Source organism: Hirsutella rhossiliensis, assembly GCF_020360975.1.
Source record: "Hirsutella rhossiliensis strain HR02 chromosome Unknown scaffold00001, whole genome shotgun sequence".
NCBI lineage: Eukaryota > Fungi > Ascomycota > Sordariomycetes > Hypocreales > Ophiocordycipitaceae > Hirsutella > Hirsutella rhossiliensis.
In genome coordinates this window covers 4,306,602-4,326,174 of record NW_025408667.1, presented here as the reverse complement: position 1 = coordinate 4,326,174, position 19,573 = coordinate 4,306,602, and the positions used below count along the sequence as shown (strand labels likewise).

Below are 19,573 nucleotides of genomic sequence, written 5' to 3'. Positions count from 1 at the left end.
CAAGGAATTTTGTCGCTGTCGCTGCCGTGACAGCCACCGTCGCCGGACTCGAACGTTGTGTTGGAGGAGCGCAGCCCGGGTAGGTATGTCGATCTAGAAGATGTGTTGATGTAACGGGTGCCTGTTGTCCAGACTCCGGGGACTGCATCCTTCGGGCTGTCTCAGGCAGCTGTGCCACCGGCCGGATGCTTGCTTCGCCATGGAGGATCGGAACTGGGAAAGAGCGCCACACGGGGAGGGTGCCCTTCATCTCGCCATTCAGTACACGATCAATAGGATCCTCTAGGCGCCCGATCTGGCCAGTGTTATGGGTTATAATAGGCAGGATACACGCAATCACTGCTCTGCCGGTCTCCCGAGACCAAGAGTAAACTCTTTCCACCAACGTCTCGGAGTGGCATATCATATGTCTCTCATCCCCGACGATCATAGCTTTACGTAGGAGGTTCAGGATACCCTCCTCGAAATCCGCCACGTCATACCGCCACTGCATGTTAACCTCATAAAGCGGTGTCCTAGACCGGGCACCCCAAGGCGTATCGAAAAAAGAAACTCGATTCCTCGTCTTTGCAGCGCAAATGCGCAGTGGCCACAGATCCCCGGATCCATCTGGTAGCATGCAGAAGCGTCTGTGATAGGGAACACCGCAGCAACAAGACGAGATAGCAAACCGGTAAAGGCCTCAACAACGCCAGAAGTTCTCTTGTCTCCCCGTCATGTCTTGGCGAGGGATGCGGTAATATGATCCTTTCTGTGCCTCAGAGGCACATAACTATCTATGATAGAATGATAGATGGCATATCGACGTCAAGTCAAGCTCGCGAGTTCAAAACAGAGTGGGGCGTTACATAGGTCAGTGATTTGTTCAAAAAGATATTACCCCAGCCTTCTCGGGCGATCTCCTTCAACGTTTAATCTGTATCTGTACCCGTTAATTAAACTGCGGTGGCCCCCGCATCTTTCAATCACTAGAGAACGGGAGCGGGGCATGCAGGACCCAGACAAAATGGCAAATTTGACCCCTACCCGTTGATCTTGGTGTGGGGCCACAGCAGCCCAACTAAGTGTCTTCGCCACTTAGTTGGCCCAAAAAATCCGGCACAGCCCAAAAAATCCGGCACAGCAGCCCACCTCCAAAACGTCAACCCTATGCATCTCAACCGCGTTTTCTCGCGCAACTTGACTTTATTTACGTATCTTTTGCCGGAATACATTATGACAGATAACATGGCTACCCTGGAGGCAGCAAAGCCGTTCTGGCGTCTCGTCGCGACCCCAGAGCCGATGTTCGTCGCTCAACAACACCAAAAGAACGCCTCTTTCCGTGCGAGATGCGGCCATCCGTTACAATGTGAAGAGCTCATCCGTACAGAGAGCCATTAATTTCATAAGAAACCCTTTTCCCGTGCTCCAGGGCGTCCATTGGCGCTGACGGAGGACGAAGACGACGCCCTGGTTGCGTATGTACAGTGGATGGAACGCACCGGCATGCCCGCCACGAGAGAGCAACTTGAAGCTGTTGCAAATGCAATAAGAATGCGTCGAGATCCCAATGCCCGCCCGGTCTCGTCAAGTTGGCTTGACAATTGGCGTGGAAGTCATCCTGCGATCGCGAAGACGTATCTCAAAGCAGTTGAACGAGCCCGGAAGTCCTTTGAAGCCCACGGGGTAGAAGAAGTCGAATTTTTCTACTCAAAGCTTCGAGAAATCATCACCAGCTACCGTATTGGCAGTTCAGAGATCTGGAATGAAGACGAGGCCGGAATACGCATTGGGTGCCTGCGAGAACGCATCCAAGTTCTCATCACGCGCACCACTAGAGTCAAGAGCACCCGGCCCCGAGTTTTAGACCCAGCAAACCGAGAATCCTGCACGGTAATTGCCTCAGTTAACGCAGTGGGGGACTCTCTTCCACCCTGGCTTGTTTTCCAACATTACCCTACCACCAACTGGGCCGGCATCGACATCATGACAGGCGTACGGTTTGCCCAGTCGCCAACTGGCTTTTCCAACGCAGAGATACACCTTGAGTGGGCAAGGCATTTCAACTGCTGGTCTTGGGCATCGTCAGCGCAAGCAAAACAGTCAGGAAATTCGCTGGAAGAGTGGTTCGGCTGTGACGAGCATCTTCGGCGCCCCAACATGGGGATGAGTCGCGCGGGGGCGCCGCCAAACCAACGGCCTGACGACGAGAAGATCTACCGATTGCTTGTTGTGGATGGCTTTACAGGGCATACCACCCTTGACTTTGCTGAGTATTGTATCAAGTTTGATATCATCATTGCTATTTTCCTCCACATTCCACCCACCTCATGCAGCCGCTTGATGTTGGGGTATTCCAGCCACTAAAGTCAGCACATCAGAAAGCGCTTCGAAGTCGCTCGCAGAAGGCAACATATCATTTTCGCGGGTCAACTTCCTCACAGCTTTTCAGGACGTATATGAGGCTGGCTTCACGCGGCATAACATTATGGCGGCATTTGAAAAACAGGCCTCTTTCCTGTCGACCCAGCGCCGGTGATCACCAAGATCCTCCACGAGCAGCTACGACAACAGCAGCCGATCAATCCTGCATACGCCTCGCTCCTACCCTCGGAGACGCGTTTCCAAGTCGCCGCGGATGCCCTCAATGATATCCGGCAACGGTATGGGCCCCTCATGAGCTCGCCATCACGAGAAAACTTGCGGGTTCTTGCGAAAGTGAACACCGAGTCTATCGCGATGGCGTCACATTCCCAGGGCATAGTCAGCGATAAGAATAGCCGAACCCAGGCGTATGCGAATCGAATGAAGAGAGGCAAGATTGTCAGGCCGCGCGGAGAGTTTATCACGAGCTCCAGCATGGCCGACATCACCCGGGAGTATGAGGAGCTCCAGGCAAAGCAAACCCGGCTTCAAACGCGCCAGGAGATAAGGATGCATCTTAAACGAGTTCGTGGAGAGATGCAGAAGATCCGAGAAGACTATAAAGTCGGGAAGAAGCAGTTAGTCAATGGCAGAGTCAAGACATTGAACTTTAAGCCCTGGCTAGAGTTTACGGGACGAGACGTTGAGTTCTACACTCTGGAGCAAAGTTGCGATACCTCATGCGGGAGCTCAAAGAGCCATCCAAGGAATCCTTTTCTATGATACCACGAAGAGAAATAACTCCGCCAGAGATGTCAGGCGCGCGCAGCGACCCGACCTCGCCCACTTACAGATATGTCGTCGTTGCCCGGCAGTGACGATACCGTCTATTTCACAGGCCTCGATCTTGACAAACATAGTGAGGATGGCGCCGACGATGAAGACGAGGACAATTTACTCGACACGCAAGAGAATATACCCTCATCGCCGCCGTTAGCAGCGGTTGAAGCGGTAGTCGATACACCATGCCCTCGACCGCGCACCCGATCGTCCAACAAGATACAGCAGACGCTCCAGGAACACAGGTATGGATAAAATAGCTCTCAGAGACGCACAACAGGCGAAATTACTACATAATACGTCTATTTGGACTCACAAACGCGGTCTTCCTATCTCTTCGACTGGAAGGCGGCAGCTCCTAAATAGGCCCAAAGACGTGATTTTTTCACTTTTCGTTGTTACTTGCGTCTTTAGGTGATCCGCAGCTATTGATCACATGTATATTTTAGCTATTTGAAGTCGCATTGACGGCACCATGAAGCGAAGCGTAGAATTTCCCTTGATTTTGCACCCCAAATTGAGGACCCTGCTGTGCCGGATTTTTTGGGCTGTGCCGGATTTTTTGGGCCAACTAAGTGGCGAAGACACTTAGTTGGGCTGCTGTGGCCCCACACCAAGATCAACGGGTAATCCTTACTCGCCTCCTTTCCTTTCCTCCCCCGCCGGCTCCCTTGTCTATTCCACCGCGCGAGCCATGACGCATGATAAGTCATTATTGGTATGTTCAATCTGAATCCATCGATACACACCCGTAGAAGAGTGCGGCGTGGGCGAGCCCTTTCCCATCGGACAGTTTGGCTATGGCCGGAGAATATATCGGCAGGCACATGGCTGAGGCCAGCGGATGGAATGTTGTTGCGTCGATGCTGATGAATTTGGACAAGGTCACGGCGGTCGAACTGACTGATGGCTTGACGAGCCACCAGCGAGGTTTCTTTGCCGGATCGTGCCGCGAGATAAAAATGGCTGCTAGTGTTACACCGGATAGAGACTGAGATGCACGATGACGGCTTTCTCTTACCGTTCGCCACTTAACAGACGCGGAACTTCTTAGCTAGGAAACTCCACTTGAAATTGAAATTCCAATGCACGAGACAACAGAGCTATTCACAGTATTCTCGGGCATTGAAGAGTTTACAAATAATTCGTTAAAATTAAGAGAAACCGATTCAAAGGGAGCTTTTGCAACAAGCCTGGAAGTAACTATCTCGGGATGGCGGGGAATCGGATATGTGCGTTTATACGACGATGACATGCACTTAAAAGAGTAATGCACATTTTAAAATAGTAGTGGGCTGATTATCTCGGTTTCCGACTTCTTCCTCGGTCAGTCGCTCCCCCGTGCTTGAAATCCAAGCTCGACGATGGTTGCCTTTGAGAATCCCCTAGTAATTATCGCCTACGTCGGAAACGAGATTCGCCAGTCTGGGACCGAAATTCACATTCCCACAGCCTTCCTATTCTTCTCCATCTGAGCTCTCAGCTTATCTGTTCGGCTTTTCAGTTCTTTAGTGAATGTACTGTTCTCCTCATGGCCGTATCCGACCCTGCGCATCACAACTTCGCCATCATTGACAAAGGGGACTTTCTTCGCCCACGCCAACGCCTCCTCGGGAGTGTTCGTCTCAATAAGCCAGACCCCACAGACATGGTTCTCCTTGGCGACATCAAATGGGCCGGTGACCACCTCGTGCGGGGGAGCGGAGCTGTACTTGATGCGGTAGCCATCGGCGGTCGGCTTGAAGCCCTCGGCGACGAGGAGAACGCCAGCCTCGGCCATTTCCTCGCTGAAGCTGGCTAAGGACTCTAAGTGATCGGTGGGCGGCTCTTGCTTGCGTGCCTCGGCATAAACCGGGTCGGATTGGATGGAGAGCATGAAGCGAGACATAACAGAAAGTTCGGAGGCGTTCGAGGGGCCTTGTAGTGGATGGTGACGTAGCTGTAAACTAGACTAAAAGCATGAAATGATGAAGGCAGAAGGAAGAAACAAGAAGATGTCCTTTATATCTATCTCAGTTCCTTCAGCTCCAGGGAAGTGGTATAGGCCCAGCAAACTCGTCGTCGTGCAGGGCCGCCTGTAGGTGATAACTTGGATCGAGGTGATAACAAAAGCGCTACTTGCTGAAGAACCCGGGCAGCCTTCAATGGTAGGCCTCACCAGGCTAAAATAGGAAAGCGCAGAGAGACTGAAAGAGTCTAGAACTGGGGGGTAACGGTTGGCGTCGGTTCTCCGCACGATCAAAGACGGATCAACGAGCTGCTTGTGGGATTGCTAACTTACTCTGCATATATTCGCAGACGATAGTCGCGCGATAAGCCCCGAGTGGAGGACGCCTGGGCGCCCGGTTATGAGCACGGGGTTGCCTTGGACGATAGTGGCCAGCCGTCGAATACCCTAGCTTTATCTGCGCCGAGCACGGCCGAGCACTCGGCCGAACAGAGTAGTATCGATGATGCAGTGACAAGAAATCATGCGATACCTCGACCGAACCTGCCGGGACGGCAACCTCCTGTCTCGCGCTGCTGCCTCGCTGAGAACCATGCGCCAGCGCAATGACCAGCTTCTCGCCTCCTTCCTGCCCCGACTCGAGCAAGCACTAGCTGAGGCCGGTGAAAGAGACTGGTCGGACAGAGCGAAGATCGTGTTCCTCGAAAAGGCGCTGAACTCAGTTCAGTCACAGCCGCCCCCCCGAGGACTACCAAGTATGGCTTGCGAGGGTTCAAGAAATTGCCGGCAGAATAGAGAGACTTGAGTTCAGCAAACAGCCGGCGCCGAGTGAGCGAGCATTCCGCCCGTCATAGCATCGAGTCCTTAGCCAAGACCGAGCGGCGCTGCTACCGCTGTGGCCGAAAAGGCCATGTCGTCGCGGCTGGCCCCGCCAAGGTGATTTTCCTAGGCGAGCGAGCGTAAGCCGGAGCAGCCGAAAGTCGCGCGCATAGAGAATCCCGCTGCCGCAGGTAATTTTGATTCAGACGCAACATCAAGTGAAGACCACGCGGTGGGAAATGATTAGCCCCGATGCGAAGGCGGGCGCCGGCGCATGCAAAGTCAGACATCCGAAGCGTTCAAGCCACGAATGAGTAGTCGACCCGTACCAGTCAACGCGCGGATAAACAGAGGCTATTGAATACGCGCCCTTGTCGACTGTGGATGTGGCGGCTATGCCGTGATGATTGGCCGACGAAGCTCTTGTTCGTCGACTCGAAACCACGAGAGATCGGGGGATTCTCGGGATCGGCGAAGAACGTTTTATCTAGTGTTGAGGCCTCCTAGGAGACCTCGTTCCTTCCTAAATAAAGGGGTATCAAACATAGCAAATATCACTTGACCACCAGCAAAATAGGGGCACCCCCAGTGGAGGTGTTATTGGTATAGTTTATAAGTCTTTGTCCTCGCCGGAATCCACACGTGACCATTCACGTGACCTAATATATGTTTTTACCAGTCAGTTCCGATAACTCTTCCTATTTGTTATAGAAACCCTCCCGAGTATGACGCCTATTATACAACGCATTGCCTTTATAGTAGCAGCGCTGTAGGCGGGTTGTTTTTAAAAAGAATATAAACAGTCTGATAAGAATTTATACTATATTTATAAGCTAACTTCCCCTACTGTGTCGAGATAAATCTTCCATTGTTCGAGGATGAACTCAGTAACGTCCTTAGACGTAGTGTCATTGTTTGGATCTATAACCATCAGCGCGCCTGTTGTTCGATCATAGACCGTCTGAAAATCTCCCCATTGTTTAGTGAGCCACGCGCTTCGAATTTTTTGAAAAGACCGTTTCGTGGTATTTATGTTCTGCTTGGAGATCATGTTCGCATCGATCGTCTGTTGCAACCATTTTCCTCGTGCGTTCTTATCGGCACCCTTCTTCACCATTTCAACATAACGTTTGTCGAGGTCGAGGTATTCTAGGAAGAAACCATAGGTAGTACCGTTGAAATCCGCGTCCGGGTTGTCCAGTTTAAACTCAACAAAACCTGCCATGCCCTCCTCCCCCTTTCGGAAAGGGCTTGGCACGACCACGTCCTCTTTGCCCAATCGCAGCAAGATTTCCATCTCTGCCTTTATATCTTGTTCCGTATTTTTATTACCGGGGAACGTTGCGAAACAGAAGACCCAGTTTAGGTCCGATGTACCGTCGTGGACTCGAAAGACATGTTTACCAGTTCCTGCGCCGAGAGCAGAAAACCGATACTCGGACTTCTCCTCCAAGCTGAGCACCCACTTCTTACTTTTCTCCTCCCGCTTCATGTGCAGCTTTCGTCTTTCAACGACTGCTTTTATCTGGGACAAACTGAGGGCCATGATTGAAATAATTGTAAATAATGAACGGTTGAATTCTCGACGTCGACTTTCGGGCAGTACTAAAGTATCGCCAGTGGTGCAGGCTAATTGTTCAAGCTGGTGAGAGTTATCTAAAGAACAAAAGGAAAGGAAAGGATCGGATGCAAACATTCGTGCAATATATACCCTGATCATTGCGGCGAAGCTACATTGCATCATACATGAGGTTTTTGCTTGAGTATTGCTATTTACACAGTAGCATATTGCTGTTTGCACACCGACCCCATTTTTAAGATACGTACTAACGCCAGCCCGCCCCGCCTATTTGTACCGCGCGCGCCTGGTAAGTACCCGTACCGCCTAAATGCCCGCGCCCGCGCCCGCCTATAAACACACATACTAAATTTAAAGCTATTACTAACGCCGCAATCGATAAACTTAGCCGCAGCCCGCGGTCTCTCGCAGCGTTATAATAAGGATCGTTAGCCCGAGGAAATATAAGGGGAAGTGGATTAAGAGGAGGACGCGGCAGGAGGGGCGCGCCGCCGGCTTCGTCAGGCGTTGGAGGGATCGTTGAGTCGGGGTTATGTGACCAAAAGTGCGTTGTGTGCGCGGGCGCGGGCATTTGGGCGGTACGGGTACTTGCCAGGCGCGCGCGGTACAAATAGGCGGGGCGGGCTGGCGTTAGTACGTATCTTGAAAATGGGGTAAGTGTGCAAACAGCAATATGCTATTGTGTAAATAGCAGTACTCTTTTGCTTAAGTCACTTATCCTAGTATTTACGGTATTTACTTGTGTCGTGTTATGCATTAGTTTTAGTGGCCCCACAGGTATATCGTAAGGCCTTCAGTCTCCGTAGCGAAGGTACGAGTTAAAGTGGGCATCTAGCTCCAACGAAGTGAGTTTTGCCTAAGTAATGCATAACACGACCGACATAAGTAAGTACCACAAAAATCACATATTAGGCTAAATCGAGGTATACAAATAGAAGTCAAGAATTGCATAAGACTAAGTGACTGAAGCGAATGTTAATAGCACCGGATCCCTTAACATATTGTTGATATTTTGTATATGGCTCCTCCGCATATTATGCCCAAATTAAACTGGTTTTAAAACCCTTGTTGAACTTTATTACTATAGGCTATTTATACCTCGTACCTTAGATGCAAATAGAGTAAGGCCTTAGGGGCATTAATGCTGAGGCATTTCCCCATTAATTCCTGTTTTAATTTCTCGCTTTCAATATGCCCGCCAATGCGAAGTAACCAAAGCAAAGACGGAGAACCAGCCTTTCCAGCCTTTCATTTATTAAATAGGCTCTTAGCAGGACTTAGGTTTCCACTTGTAAGGAGGGGGAGGCTGGAGCTAGTAGGATATAACCTTGTTGAAAGTACGGATGGAGTAAAAGATAACATATATGAGATAGCCAGGTATTGTGCACGTGGATGTTGCCAAGCGGGACAGTCTTCATGATCCAGAGATGTTCGACATGTACACAGGGCGACAATCCATCGATGCTGATTATGGGTACTGCGTTGGAAGTCGCAAGATGAGAAGTGGGTGAAGGATTTCAAAGATTGAATTCTCGTTGATTCCCTATCTAACGGAAGGGTCTATTTGATATTTGATCGCTAGGAACAAGTTCTGCGAAGATTATCACTTTCCTACTTCGAAAGGCTGGAAACGTTCTATAGACGGCTACATAAGCTAAAGCCTACAGACGGAGACGAGTGCCCCCTTTGACAAAGCCAGCTGTCCCAGAGCACAATTTCTACTTCTGCGAAATGACAATGGGGACAGTTCCGATGGCACCACTGTCCCGATTCCAGTTTCCGACACTGACAAGATACGGCGACGTGATGATGTTATAGCTTTCAATGTTAAAGCTGTTTGTCTTCGACCCCCAAGGACAGTCCCACTTGACGGTGCAAATCTTGGCCGCGCCCTCATAAATGTCGAATTGCCCAGTTGTACCCGACGATGCGTCAGAACGACCGCACGCGCTTACACTCTCGGAGGATCCAGGAGCGATGACGACGGCTTCGATTTGGCTAGTTGTGACCTCAACGTCTTTGGAGGTTTTGTAGAACTTGCCCCTAGAGAGTGCAAGTCAGGAATGGTGTGGGTCTGGATATACTCTTGGAGTTGATACTGACCATTCAAGGACGGCATGTTGGACGCGGATGTCATTCTTCTTCAACAGATTTTGAATCTGAATGGTAAGCCACTGAGCATAGGCCATGTTGACGATGGCGTTTGACTGGCTTAGTGTGACAAAGCCAAAGGTGTAAAGTATTCCAAAGAAAATACACAATGATTTATGTCATGCCTAATAAGGGGGGTTGTGACGAGGCTTATAATCACGGTTGGGCTTCTCAAGTATGCCTAACAACTTATATATAACGCAAATCTATATTTTGGGGCCTAGAACTGCGTGAGGGACAATGCGAACCTTGAGGGGAAATGCTTGATGCCTGTCTGGACCCCTACTCCTTATGCGCGTTAGGTAAACCTAGATGCAAAAGGGGAGGCAAGAGAGAATGTGACGAGCATTTTCGCCCTCGCCGAGAGGGGATAATTTTAACGGGATTAATATGGATGACTGCAGAAATATCTGATTTTATTTAAGCCGTTGATGGTATGTTCCTGGCAACTAAGGCATAAGCTGCAACATATGCCGTGGTAGACTAAGGCGTCGTCGTCAATGCTCGCCTTGGCACACTAATAAATTCCTCCTACTCTAACCATCCTCGTTAATTGGTTACTATGTATTTTCCCTCCCTCTTAACTTAGCACTCGGGCCCGGCCAAAATGCCTGCGACTGTTTCGGAAGAAGCCGTTCTGTGTTTATATCACTTACGAGCTAATAGGATGGGCTGGGAGAAGTATGCCCAAACCTCGCGCTTATTTCAAAGCGGGTTGAGCGGTCTGGTTCACCGCTTACCCGCCGCATAATTGTAAACGCGCCCCTCTTTAGGCTCTTGGCCCCTGTCTCCACAAGTGGTTTTGCGCTTTAAGTCCAGACCGTACCCGTAAGATAGCACGTATAACAGGCGGCTCTACACATTCGTGACTCTCAAGCAACGGAGTGGAAGGAGGTATAGGGGCTCAGAGAGGCGAATTTAGTTCTGCATGTCTTGGTCTATCTATCGGGACCAGTGAGGGGCTTTATATTGGTACAGATACCACAGACAACTAGCCAAAAGAAGGTATTCGGATGATTTTGTACGCGAGTCACGCCTGCCGTACCGGTACGTCCTTCTGCTAAGAGTGTCGGGTTGGCTCAGGAGGCCCATTTTCCGTGTCCTTTTATATCCAACTCCTGCCGCAGGTTCTCCCGTGAAACCATTACGTTGGACCCAACTATCATTTTTCTCACTCCATCAGTCTTGCCTTGTTCATCCCCCTCCGTTGCAATGTCAGACCCAGAACGAGTTCCGTATGAGGATGCCCTCACGGAGGGACAAGGGTGAGTGATTCGCTCTGTCTATGCAACTTCAGTCTCTGGAACATGGGGAGCTGAAACTCTGCCAGTTTCAACACCTTTCTTCAGAGTGGCTGTATGCATGATGCTGTAGAGATCAAGGGGAAGCCTGATTCATCAAAGGGTTCAAATGACGTCGAGATCATCTACAATGCCCAGAAGATCACCAGTTATGAGTAAGTGTCGTCAGTGGTCCATCTATTGAGTCTCATGCTGATTCCGGCATGGCAGAAAGCTCGTTGAGGCGCTCGAAATTGGTGCCAGCGTCGGCGTGTCAAAAATGCAAACGACAGGAAAGGCTGAATTTAAGTTCCTTGACCGGAGAGAGGTTTGTCATTCAGACTGGCATCAGCCTCACTCAGCATCCTGACAGCAAATTCTCTCTAGTTCGAGACGAGTTTCTTGACTTATCTTGTGAAAGTCGACATTCGGCAGCAACCGAGCGCCACGTCCCAATACTCCTTCAAGTGGACGGCGCCAGCTAATCCCAATGAGACTTATGGGAATCGCTTCATTAGTGGTAAGGCCTGCCTTGTCTGTTCTTTTATATGTTGTTTGGAACTCTGATCAAGTCGATTCCAGGCTTCGTGAGAGGAGGAGCTCTGTTCGCCCGAGTGTCGATTGTCACGGAGGATTCAACCCACAAAAGGGACATTGAGCAGTCGTAGGTGCACCGGTACTCAAGTTTTCTACCAAGACCTAACGACACGAAACAACTAGGGCTACAGCAGCGTTCAGCATGTACGGGGTCGATGTCAACGTCACACAGTCAATGAAGTCCAACCTTGAACAGATCCAAAAACACTCCAAAGTACACATATATCTCCATTACGTTGGGGCGCCTCCCACAAATCAAGCCCAAACCAGCGGAAAGGAGGACGACCTTCTTCAACTTAAGAGCACGGCCGACAGTTTCCTTGCCGATGCGAAGAACCACCAGTGGAAGCGATTGTGAGTAGACGCGGCGAATTTCTGCCACGGCATTTCATTGCAGCTGCTAATGGCCTAAGCGAAGCGCACTACTCGAGAAATACACCAACATTTCTGACTGGAAAGGCCAGTTCACACCTTTGAACTACGTGGGAGCAGCGGATCGGGTAGGCGATCTTGGTCCATATCCACGGAAAGGCATCCCGCGCGGCTAATACGATGATTTAGAGTTGGTCGGTGTTCATCGATTTCACCAAGTACCGTGCGACTCAGAAGATGATCCAGGATAGTAAGGCACCCAGCATCGATGTTGCATGCCATGTGGCCACTAAATTGTCCCTCTAGCCGACCAGGATCATTACAAGGGCGGAAAAGCGACGATGGAGAAGCTCAACGAGCGCGCCAGTGATGCGCTAGAAGGCTACAGAAACTGGGTATTTCCGACAACAATGTCGCCGTCCTCGATCGGCCATGCTAACCACCTATTATCAGATCACAGGTGTCAGTATAGATCCAGAAAAGGCAAAGCAGAAGCCAGGGTATGATTCTCCAGAGAGGTTTCGTCAGGAGGTCTTGGTAAGATACAACACAATGCCTGCAGCCTGGGAGCAACGCTGACTCGCGTCAAATGGGAAAAGCTTGCCATCCAGACAAAACGTTTCATAGCCCAGAAGCTAAGCCTCGACAACGGCCGCCAGACGCACAGTACGACTCCCATTAGGTGTTCCTGATCCCGCAGGCGGTTTTGACTGTCCTAACCTGATCCCCGCCATATAGTCATCGACGACCATCTGCACCCGCAAGCAACCAAGCTCTTCGAGTTGGAAGCCTACCAGTATGGCGATGTCATAGGCACCAGCAATGTTTTGTTTGGAAAGAAGGATGATGATGGCATAGACAAGTATATATGCCTCATGGGCCGGAACGTAACCCCGGGCTACATCGAGCAGAGCAGGTTTTGGGTCTCCGAGAAAGCAATTGAGGGGGTTTTCGAGCAGAAAGTGAGCGTCGTTGCCTTGCCGGGACTAGGGTGTATCCAGCTCGAGCTGGAGGACTCGGGCAGTCAAGCGACAAAGCATTTTGATTTTTACGTTAAGAAGGTTTAGAGAGTTAACTTATTTTCCCGATAACGTACTTCTCAAGCAGTGGCTTGAGAGCACAGTGGAAGAAATAGGGGCACAGAAAGGTGAATTTAGTGATGCATGTCTTGGTCTATCTATTGGGACAAGGGAGGGGCTTATATAGGTACAGTGACCACACATAGCTAGCCAAAAGAGGGCATTAAGATGTTCCTATACCTGAGTCAGGCCTGCATGATGTCCTTGGGCTAGGGGAGTCATGTTGGTCAGGCAGGCTTCCTTGTGCATGACTATTGGGTCCATTGGGCATGACTGTGGCCTCTTATGCCCACTCTCCTCAACAGTACTTTACCACCTAGTAAGCTACTACCCTGTCTAAATATTAACCGTTCTTACTTCTAACGACGGGTAGAAATCTGCTTAAGCATAGGTATTTTGGTCGAGGGCCCAGCCAAGCTCGTGCGAGCCGGATTCCACTCACCGACCAAAGCACACCCAAAAGCATCCCTTCGCAGAAATAGACGCAAAAACTCAGCGGCAATGTCAACAACTTCGGAACCGGTGTCGATTGTGTCGATGCTAAAGGCCGACAAGCTGAGGATTCGACACCATCGCAGCTTCAAAGCTCTCGGCAAGGCGACAGCCCCCTCGGACGAGCCAGCAAGGGGCAGAAGAAGTCCGGATAGGAGGTATCCGATGACCGATACCAAAAGCCCCAGTGGCGGCGAAGGTGCAACCCCCTATACTCCCCGACGAGCCACTTACCCGCGGCGCTAAAGAATCTCCAGACCAGGCTTCAAACGTCGAGGATGGGTCGACAGAACTCTCCAAACTCCAGATTGACGATTTGAACGAGCATCTGCAGTGCATCAAAAGCCACCGGAAGCCCGAAGTCAACACAGAAGTCACTCCACCCATACCTCGAGCTGTACTGTCTCCTGCGAGACGGCAAATATTATTAGATACGCGAGTCTGTCGTTCAGGCGGCTGGTACGCTGGCGCCCCGGGGCGGGGACAAACCCAGTAGGCTCGCGGTTCCATATACTCGCGGGACCCGCGCTGGGTCAGCAACGTCCACTATAAATTTCTTGCCTCGCCGCTATTAATACGGCGCTCACCGCTTCTTGCTATTCAATGCAATAGATTGCAGCCTTCCGCCTCAAAGATATTATCAATCACACGAAGAACTACGCTTGGTCATTGACGTATGGTCACTTTCTAGAGGTTATGAGTTTATTATCCAAAGGTCATCTCTCGCTAAAGGGGAAAATAAACGTGTAAATTCATTCTGAAAGATAAGATATCCTTAATTAAATAATCCGCGCACCTTAAGGTCTTTATATACACTTAGGAGAGACCGGAGACTATCAGCCTCTGTTAGGGGTAGTACCTATATGGGTCCTATCCTGCCCGTTAAAATACCATAAATAACCAGCCAAAAGAGGACATTGAGATGTTCCTTATTTAAGAGTCACACCTGCCATATGTCCTTCCGATAGGAGAGTCAGGTTGGTCCGGCAGACCCCTTGGGCATGACTCTGACCTCTTGGCTCCGCTCTCCTCAACAGTATTTAACTCTCGAGCTTTATTATGGTCCTACAGTATTCGAACACATGCCGCATCCACAGGGGACTCATTAGCAAGGGCTGTCAACACTACGGCAGCACGACGAACTGCAAGCCGAATTCTCAGCTGGCGCTGCCTGTGGAGACACCTTGGGCGAGCCCTCCGTTGCGAGTGTCAGGTGCTTTGGACCACGCTGTGAAGATTTGGGACATCGGCCAGGGACTTGACAGCATGAACCTAGACAAGTGCCTTCGTACGATGGAGGGACACGCGGTGAGGGCGATTTACACCCCGGAAGAAAAACGTAAGACGACATGATACTAACCCCATCATGTCTCGGGTGTTTGTTTCTTAGGATGAAGTTTTGGGTGTTTCCTGGACACCTGATGAGAAATGGGTCATCTCTGTATCCGCGGACCGAGGGATTCAGTTACGGGACCCGCAGACTGGCAACGCGCAGGTACTGGTGCGGGGACACAACAACAAAGTCGCTTGGGCGGCTTCTTGTCCCGTCGGGAGCTTCTTCGCCACTGGATCGAATGACATGAAAGTAGTCATCTGGAAATATGGGCCATATGACGGCCCGGCTGTCCAAGTGTCTGCGGTGCCGACCGCTGGCTGGTTTGCCAAGATACCCGAGTCGTTGAAGCGGCCGGGGTTTGGCTTGGCCCTGAGCTTCCTGCCGTCTGAAATGAAGCGCTTCCCTGCCCTGATAGGCGATGAAGACCGCGACTGGACTGCTGACTTATTGCACATACGTGAGATCTGCATGCTGGAGGCTATCGAGGATCTCACCAATAGGCCTGAGTGGTGACATAAAATACACGATCCCACGATTCTGGATGGTTGGAAGATGGAACTATTGGAGAGGGACTGGCCAGCTTAACACCGCTCCGGCGACTTTACGCCAGCCATGGCCCAGGCTGTGAGTATTCTCCAGAAATCAGAAGGATTGTTCACGTGCTGCTCATCTCAAACTGTATTGTGCATCGATGAGCTCCAGAAGAAAGCGTTTCTATACGACAGAACCGGCCTGATTCCCGTATTGGACTACTCGACCTGCTTGATAAAGTCGGATAGCATCGTCTCAGACGACCTGATGAACCAGCTCGGAGCGGTGGTTGCTCCGCTCGAAGACGTCGCCAATGGCCAGAATGATGGGCATCCCGGGAGCGACGGCAAGGTGCTCGACCTAGTCCATCCCTCGCTCTGGCCTCTCGTCTATGGCCGCTCACGTATCCTGCCCGACAAGGTCGTCAGCCTCCAGAACTGCCTTGAGGCGTGCGACTCTGGCGATATCTTGCCAAGGCCGGATCCCAGAGAGGCTGTGCACCTGAGAAAAGGCCTTATTCCCTTTAAGAGTACAATACCATCCCTCTCTACCAACTTCCAGTGGCTGCCCTGCGACGTCAGCACTGACGACCAAGGCCACGCCAAGATCGGCACCTATATCAACAATCTACACCCCGTTGGGCATCCGGAGGCGTGTTCAGTCCTAGAACGCTTCATTGAGAGGTCTCTGCCTGCTTGGGACATCATCTATCGCTGGAACAGCGAGTTTAGGGCGCAACGCCTCCGGACGAAGAGCGCTAGGCCTACATGCACGACTCCTGAGATTTGCGGTAAAACAGAGATATGCGCTCCGTATAACAGGCCGCTGGAGGAGGTTGAGCCCCATCGAGGAGAGCCTGGAGCTGGCAGGGAGTCGGAGCGACACCAGCTTGACATGGCGTGGTTCGACGCGACACATCCCTTGAACATACCGGACGCCACCATTGAGTCAGAGCAGAGCGGTCAAACTGACAACCAAGAGTCTTGCTTCTTCCGACTAACGCCTACCTTGACTAGCCACACTAGCCCACCTTTTCGTATACTCGATAGGTAAACGTGCCTGCTGGTTAAAGGGGCCCGAGAGAGTCATGCTCTGATAACGCAGCATACGTGAGTAATGTGAATCATTGCACCATTCATAGACCCTTAGTCACCCTTGGTTCTTAATTTTTCAAACGAGTGTATTCATGTTATGGCCATAACAAACCGGAAGCGACCCAAAACGGGTATACAACCGTTATAACTTGCGAACTCTCCAACCACCACCTCAACCACAAGACACGTTGACAATGAACCAAGCTACGTCATATAACAAGCCGTTCATCCCTCTCAGTTGGCAGTTAACACCTAAAGAATAGGAACGCAAAGATTGATAGCGATGATGGATTTCCCGGCCTAGTAGGACAGGCCATTGTTAGCTTCTTTCAAGTCAAGTTTTAGAGACGGAGATATATTACCTGACCAGCGTTGCAATAATATCCAGTTTTTCCACCGGCGCAGTTAGATCCGGAACCGATATTCACGCAACCGACGAGGTTGAGTCCAATCTGACCCGAGCAGCACTCGGTTGTCTTGCCAGGAGGGGGAGGACCCCAGCGGGGCTCAAGCTGACCGGGAGTGGCAGAGACGGCAGCGGCCAGACCGAGGGCAGAGACAGCCGCGAAGTACTTCATTTTGGCGATTGGTTTAGGTGTGAACGTGGGATTTCTGGAAAACTGAGAATAGACTGGAGTCGGAGAAGTAAGTGAGTAGAGTATGTTGATTGGGGACGAGAATCAGACAGGCATGCCGACGACGAGGTGGTTAAATAGTTTTCAGAGGTCGTATACGCAGCCATTAGCCAATGGTCTAAAGAAATACAAGTAAAATACAACTCACGACCTCGACGTGTTTGACGATTCTTTTAGTAAAGGTCAAGGGGCTCGGCATCGATAGTCTTGTTTCTTAGGCCAGTTCTTCCTTGATTTCTTGGCACCGGCATACCTAGTCAGCCTCCGCGGTCAAGCGTATGTTATGAGCCCTGCCGTATGCTGACGGTAGCGGGTGGATATCGTCAACAGAGAACCCAGGCCTTTAGGGCTTCCTGTCTTCGGTCAGTCTATCTGGTGAAGTGGAACTCTCCGGCCAAAGCTAATGTGCGGCACCTCCCTAACGTCTACTAGTGCAAGTAGCAACTTTTAGCAAAGGTTGCTTGGTGAAATGAGCCGTCGAGGCGCTGCAGTTGCGCGACGCCACAGATGGCACACTTTGCCATTAAGTAAACCAAAAGCAGCTGTAACCTTCTCGCCCATATCAGCCAAATATCATAGACGCCTCCGGGCTCCGATGAGGGCAGCAGCCCAAGCAGTGCAGGTTGTTCGACAACCTGAGACTCGTGTATCGATGTGTATATTACCTATAGGGGTGCTTAGTGAAGCTCTCTATGCATTACATATAGGTCGTCGGCTGCCAAGGAGCCGACCAAGTCGAAGGGAAATCGGGACGGATCGTCGCGTAAAAGATGGGCACGAGAGACATAATAGTTTTACGACCCGTGTTTCATGCATCAATAGACGGGTCGTAGACTCCTAAGAAGCAGTCTAAATCGAAGTAAAGTGTGATATGAAGCCGGTCGAACGAACAAGGATCCTGGAAATCGTGCGGTTACGGGACTGATGTGCCGCCCCGGGCAGCCACATACTGAGCCGCTCCAAACAAAAGAAACCCGTTGAGCCGCAAGAGGCTCTTGATTCAGCGCCAATCAAATGCATACCCGTTAGGCCGCAAGGGGCTCGCCTCAAGCGTGACTCCTCGCAACAATAGTTTTAATGGTAATTTTCTCTTGCATGTTATGGTTGGGTGGCTCATGATGCTTGTGTGGTCAACATTGCATGTAGAAATCGCCGTTAAGGCGCCAATGCTAGCAGTCGATATCCGTCCGCCATATAGTAGCAGAGAAAGCTAGCTACAGAACAGGCTTTGACTACGATTTGGAGAACCACGCTTACTTCGAGTGAATGTGATCTGTGACCCATGCGTTTACTGTACACAATCTGTAGAAGATATGCACACCCCCCCTGCTCTTGGATCAGCGCTGGAAGCCCCTGTCCCGAAGTTTGTTCAAACGTATAGAAAATGGCCCAATTATAGGTCCCCAGAACTCGTCATCCTCCCAGCGGGCATGGAGGCTCGTACTTGCTTTGCTGATGGCGTTGAAAGGTTCGGACGGCCCGGCGAATTAATGCCTCGGACGCGCTCCAATGATCGACTGGAACTCAAAACGACTATGACAGGTCATCTGTATGAAAGACAGATTGAAGCAAGTTCTGTTTAAGCCCAGTTCCTAATGGGGATCCCCGCCGCTAAGGCACAATTTCTTCACAGGCAGCGAGCTACTAACAATGTCACATTTGTTCACAGTGGCTGGACTCGACGTGCCCAGACATGCCGCAGACAGGGTCATCGGTCTACTCTGCCGCCGCATTGTGGCTTTGGGCTACGATGTAGCAGCGCGGGCTAAAGCCGTCATGGAGTTAGCCAGGGCGCTTAAGAACCATGAGCCATATCAGCCTGAACATGAAGTCGGGGGCGAAAGGGCCAGGCTCTGGAAAAGGGCAGCTGATAAGTTCATTACCATACACCCCGAAAAGTCAATACGCCAGAATATCTAGGCCACGGTATCCTCTAGCCATGAGCACTTGAGAATGCCCACGTGCACTTATTGACCTGTTGTAGCATCGTAAAAAGCTTCTCGCCGCAAGGCTTTGGCAAGCTCAGTCAAGACGGGGTATGTTTGTCCGGTAAACTATCACTACGCGCGTGGTGATCTTTGGCTTGTGGCCAAGCTCGATCTGTATCCCCCCGGTGGCCTTTAATTGCCTCTTCGAGCCGCGTCTGATGGTGGCGAATCAAGGTTTCAAGCTTCTCTGCTCACCGCTTGGTCTGCCAGTGCCGTGACACGGGAGAACGCCAGATCGGCCTGGAGGGAACCACGCGGATAGGTTACCGTGAAATGACCTAATGGCCCCGATGGCCTGATCAGACATACGAAGCACATACACTAGAGACTGAGATGGATAGACCGAGATACCAGTGGCAATAAACTCGGCCGTCGCCCGTCTGTCGGAACACCGGCCCCGATGCCTCAAACCTGGAGCTTAAAGTCCGGTATAGCAAATAAGGCTGGCGTCCTCCTGGCTGTCCGCCTTGCTTGTCTACTTAAGGG

General features: G+C 50.9%; 5 protein-coding genes across 5 annotated transcripts; 2 read left to right on the top strand and 3 right to left on the bottom strand.

Moving 5' to 3' along the window:
• Nucleotides 1–4,624: 4,624 nt before the first annotated feature.
• Nucleotides 4,625–5,062, bottom strand: HRG_00558 (YCII-related domain-containing protein; the record flags this gene model as incomplete). Its single annotated transcript, XM_044859029.1, has 1 exon — nt 4,625–5,062. The coding sequence occupies one exon, from the start codon at nt 5,060–5,062 to the stop codon at nt 4,625–4,627; it is 438 nt and encodes a 145-aa protein (XP_044725429.1).
• A 1,717-nt stretch (nt 5,063–6,779) lies between these two features.
• HRG_00557 (uncharacterized protein) lies at nt 6,780–7,499 on the bottom strand (the record flags this gene model as incomplete). Its single annotated transcript, XM_044859028.1, has 1 exon — nt 6,780–7,499. One exon carries the CDS (start codon nt 7,497–7,499, stop codon nt 6,780–6,782), a length of 720 nt encoding a protein of 239 aa, XP_044725428.1.
• A 1,751-nt stretch (nt 7,500–9,250) lies between these two features.
• Nucleotides 9,251–9,721, bottom strand: HRG_00556 (aegerolysin domain-containing protein; the record flags this gene model as incomplete). Its single annotated transcript, XM_044859027.1, has 2 exons — nt 9,251–9,575; nt 9,636–9,721. The coding sequence occupies 2 exons, from the start codon at nt 9,719–9,721 to the stop codon at nt 9,251–9,253; spliced, it is 411 nt and encodes a 136-aa protein (XP_044725427.1).
• Nucleotides 9,722–10,895: 1,174 nt separating this feature from the next.
• On the top strand, nt 10,896–12,999 carry HRG_00555 (uncharacterized protein; the record flags this gene model as incomplete). Its single annotated transcript, XM_044859026.1, has 12 exons — nt 10,896–10,948; nt 11,014–11,139; nt 11,195–11,291; nt 11,351–11,483; nt 11,546–11,627; nt 11,684–11,914; nt 11,979–12,060; nt 12,122–12,182; nt 12,239–12,327; nt 12,386–12,469; nt 12,532–12,598; nt 12,671–12,999. 12 exons carry the CDS (start codon nt 10,896–10,898, stop codon nt 12,997–12,999), a joined length of 1,434 nt encoding a protein of 477 aa, XP_044725426.1.
• A 1,770-nt stretch (nt 13,000–14,769) lies between these two features.
• HRG_00554 (WD40 repeat 2) lies at nt 14,770–16,423 on the top strand (the record flags this gene model as incomplete). Its single annotated transcript, XM_044859025.1, has 5 exons — nt 14,770–14,811; nt 14,894–15,296; nt 15,340–15,383; nt 15,479–15,865; nt 15,932–16,423. The coding sequence occupies 5 exons, from the start codon at nt 14,770–14,772 to the stop codon at nt 16,421–16,423; spliced, it is 1,368 nt and encodes a 455-aa protein (XP_044725425.1).
• Nucleotides 16,424–19,573: the final 3,150 nt, after the last annotated feature.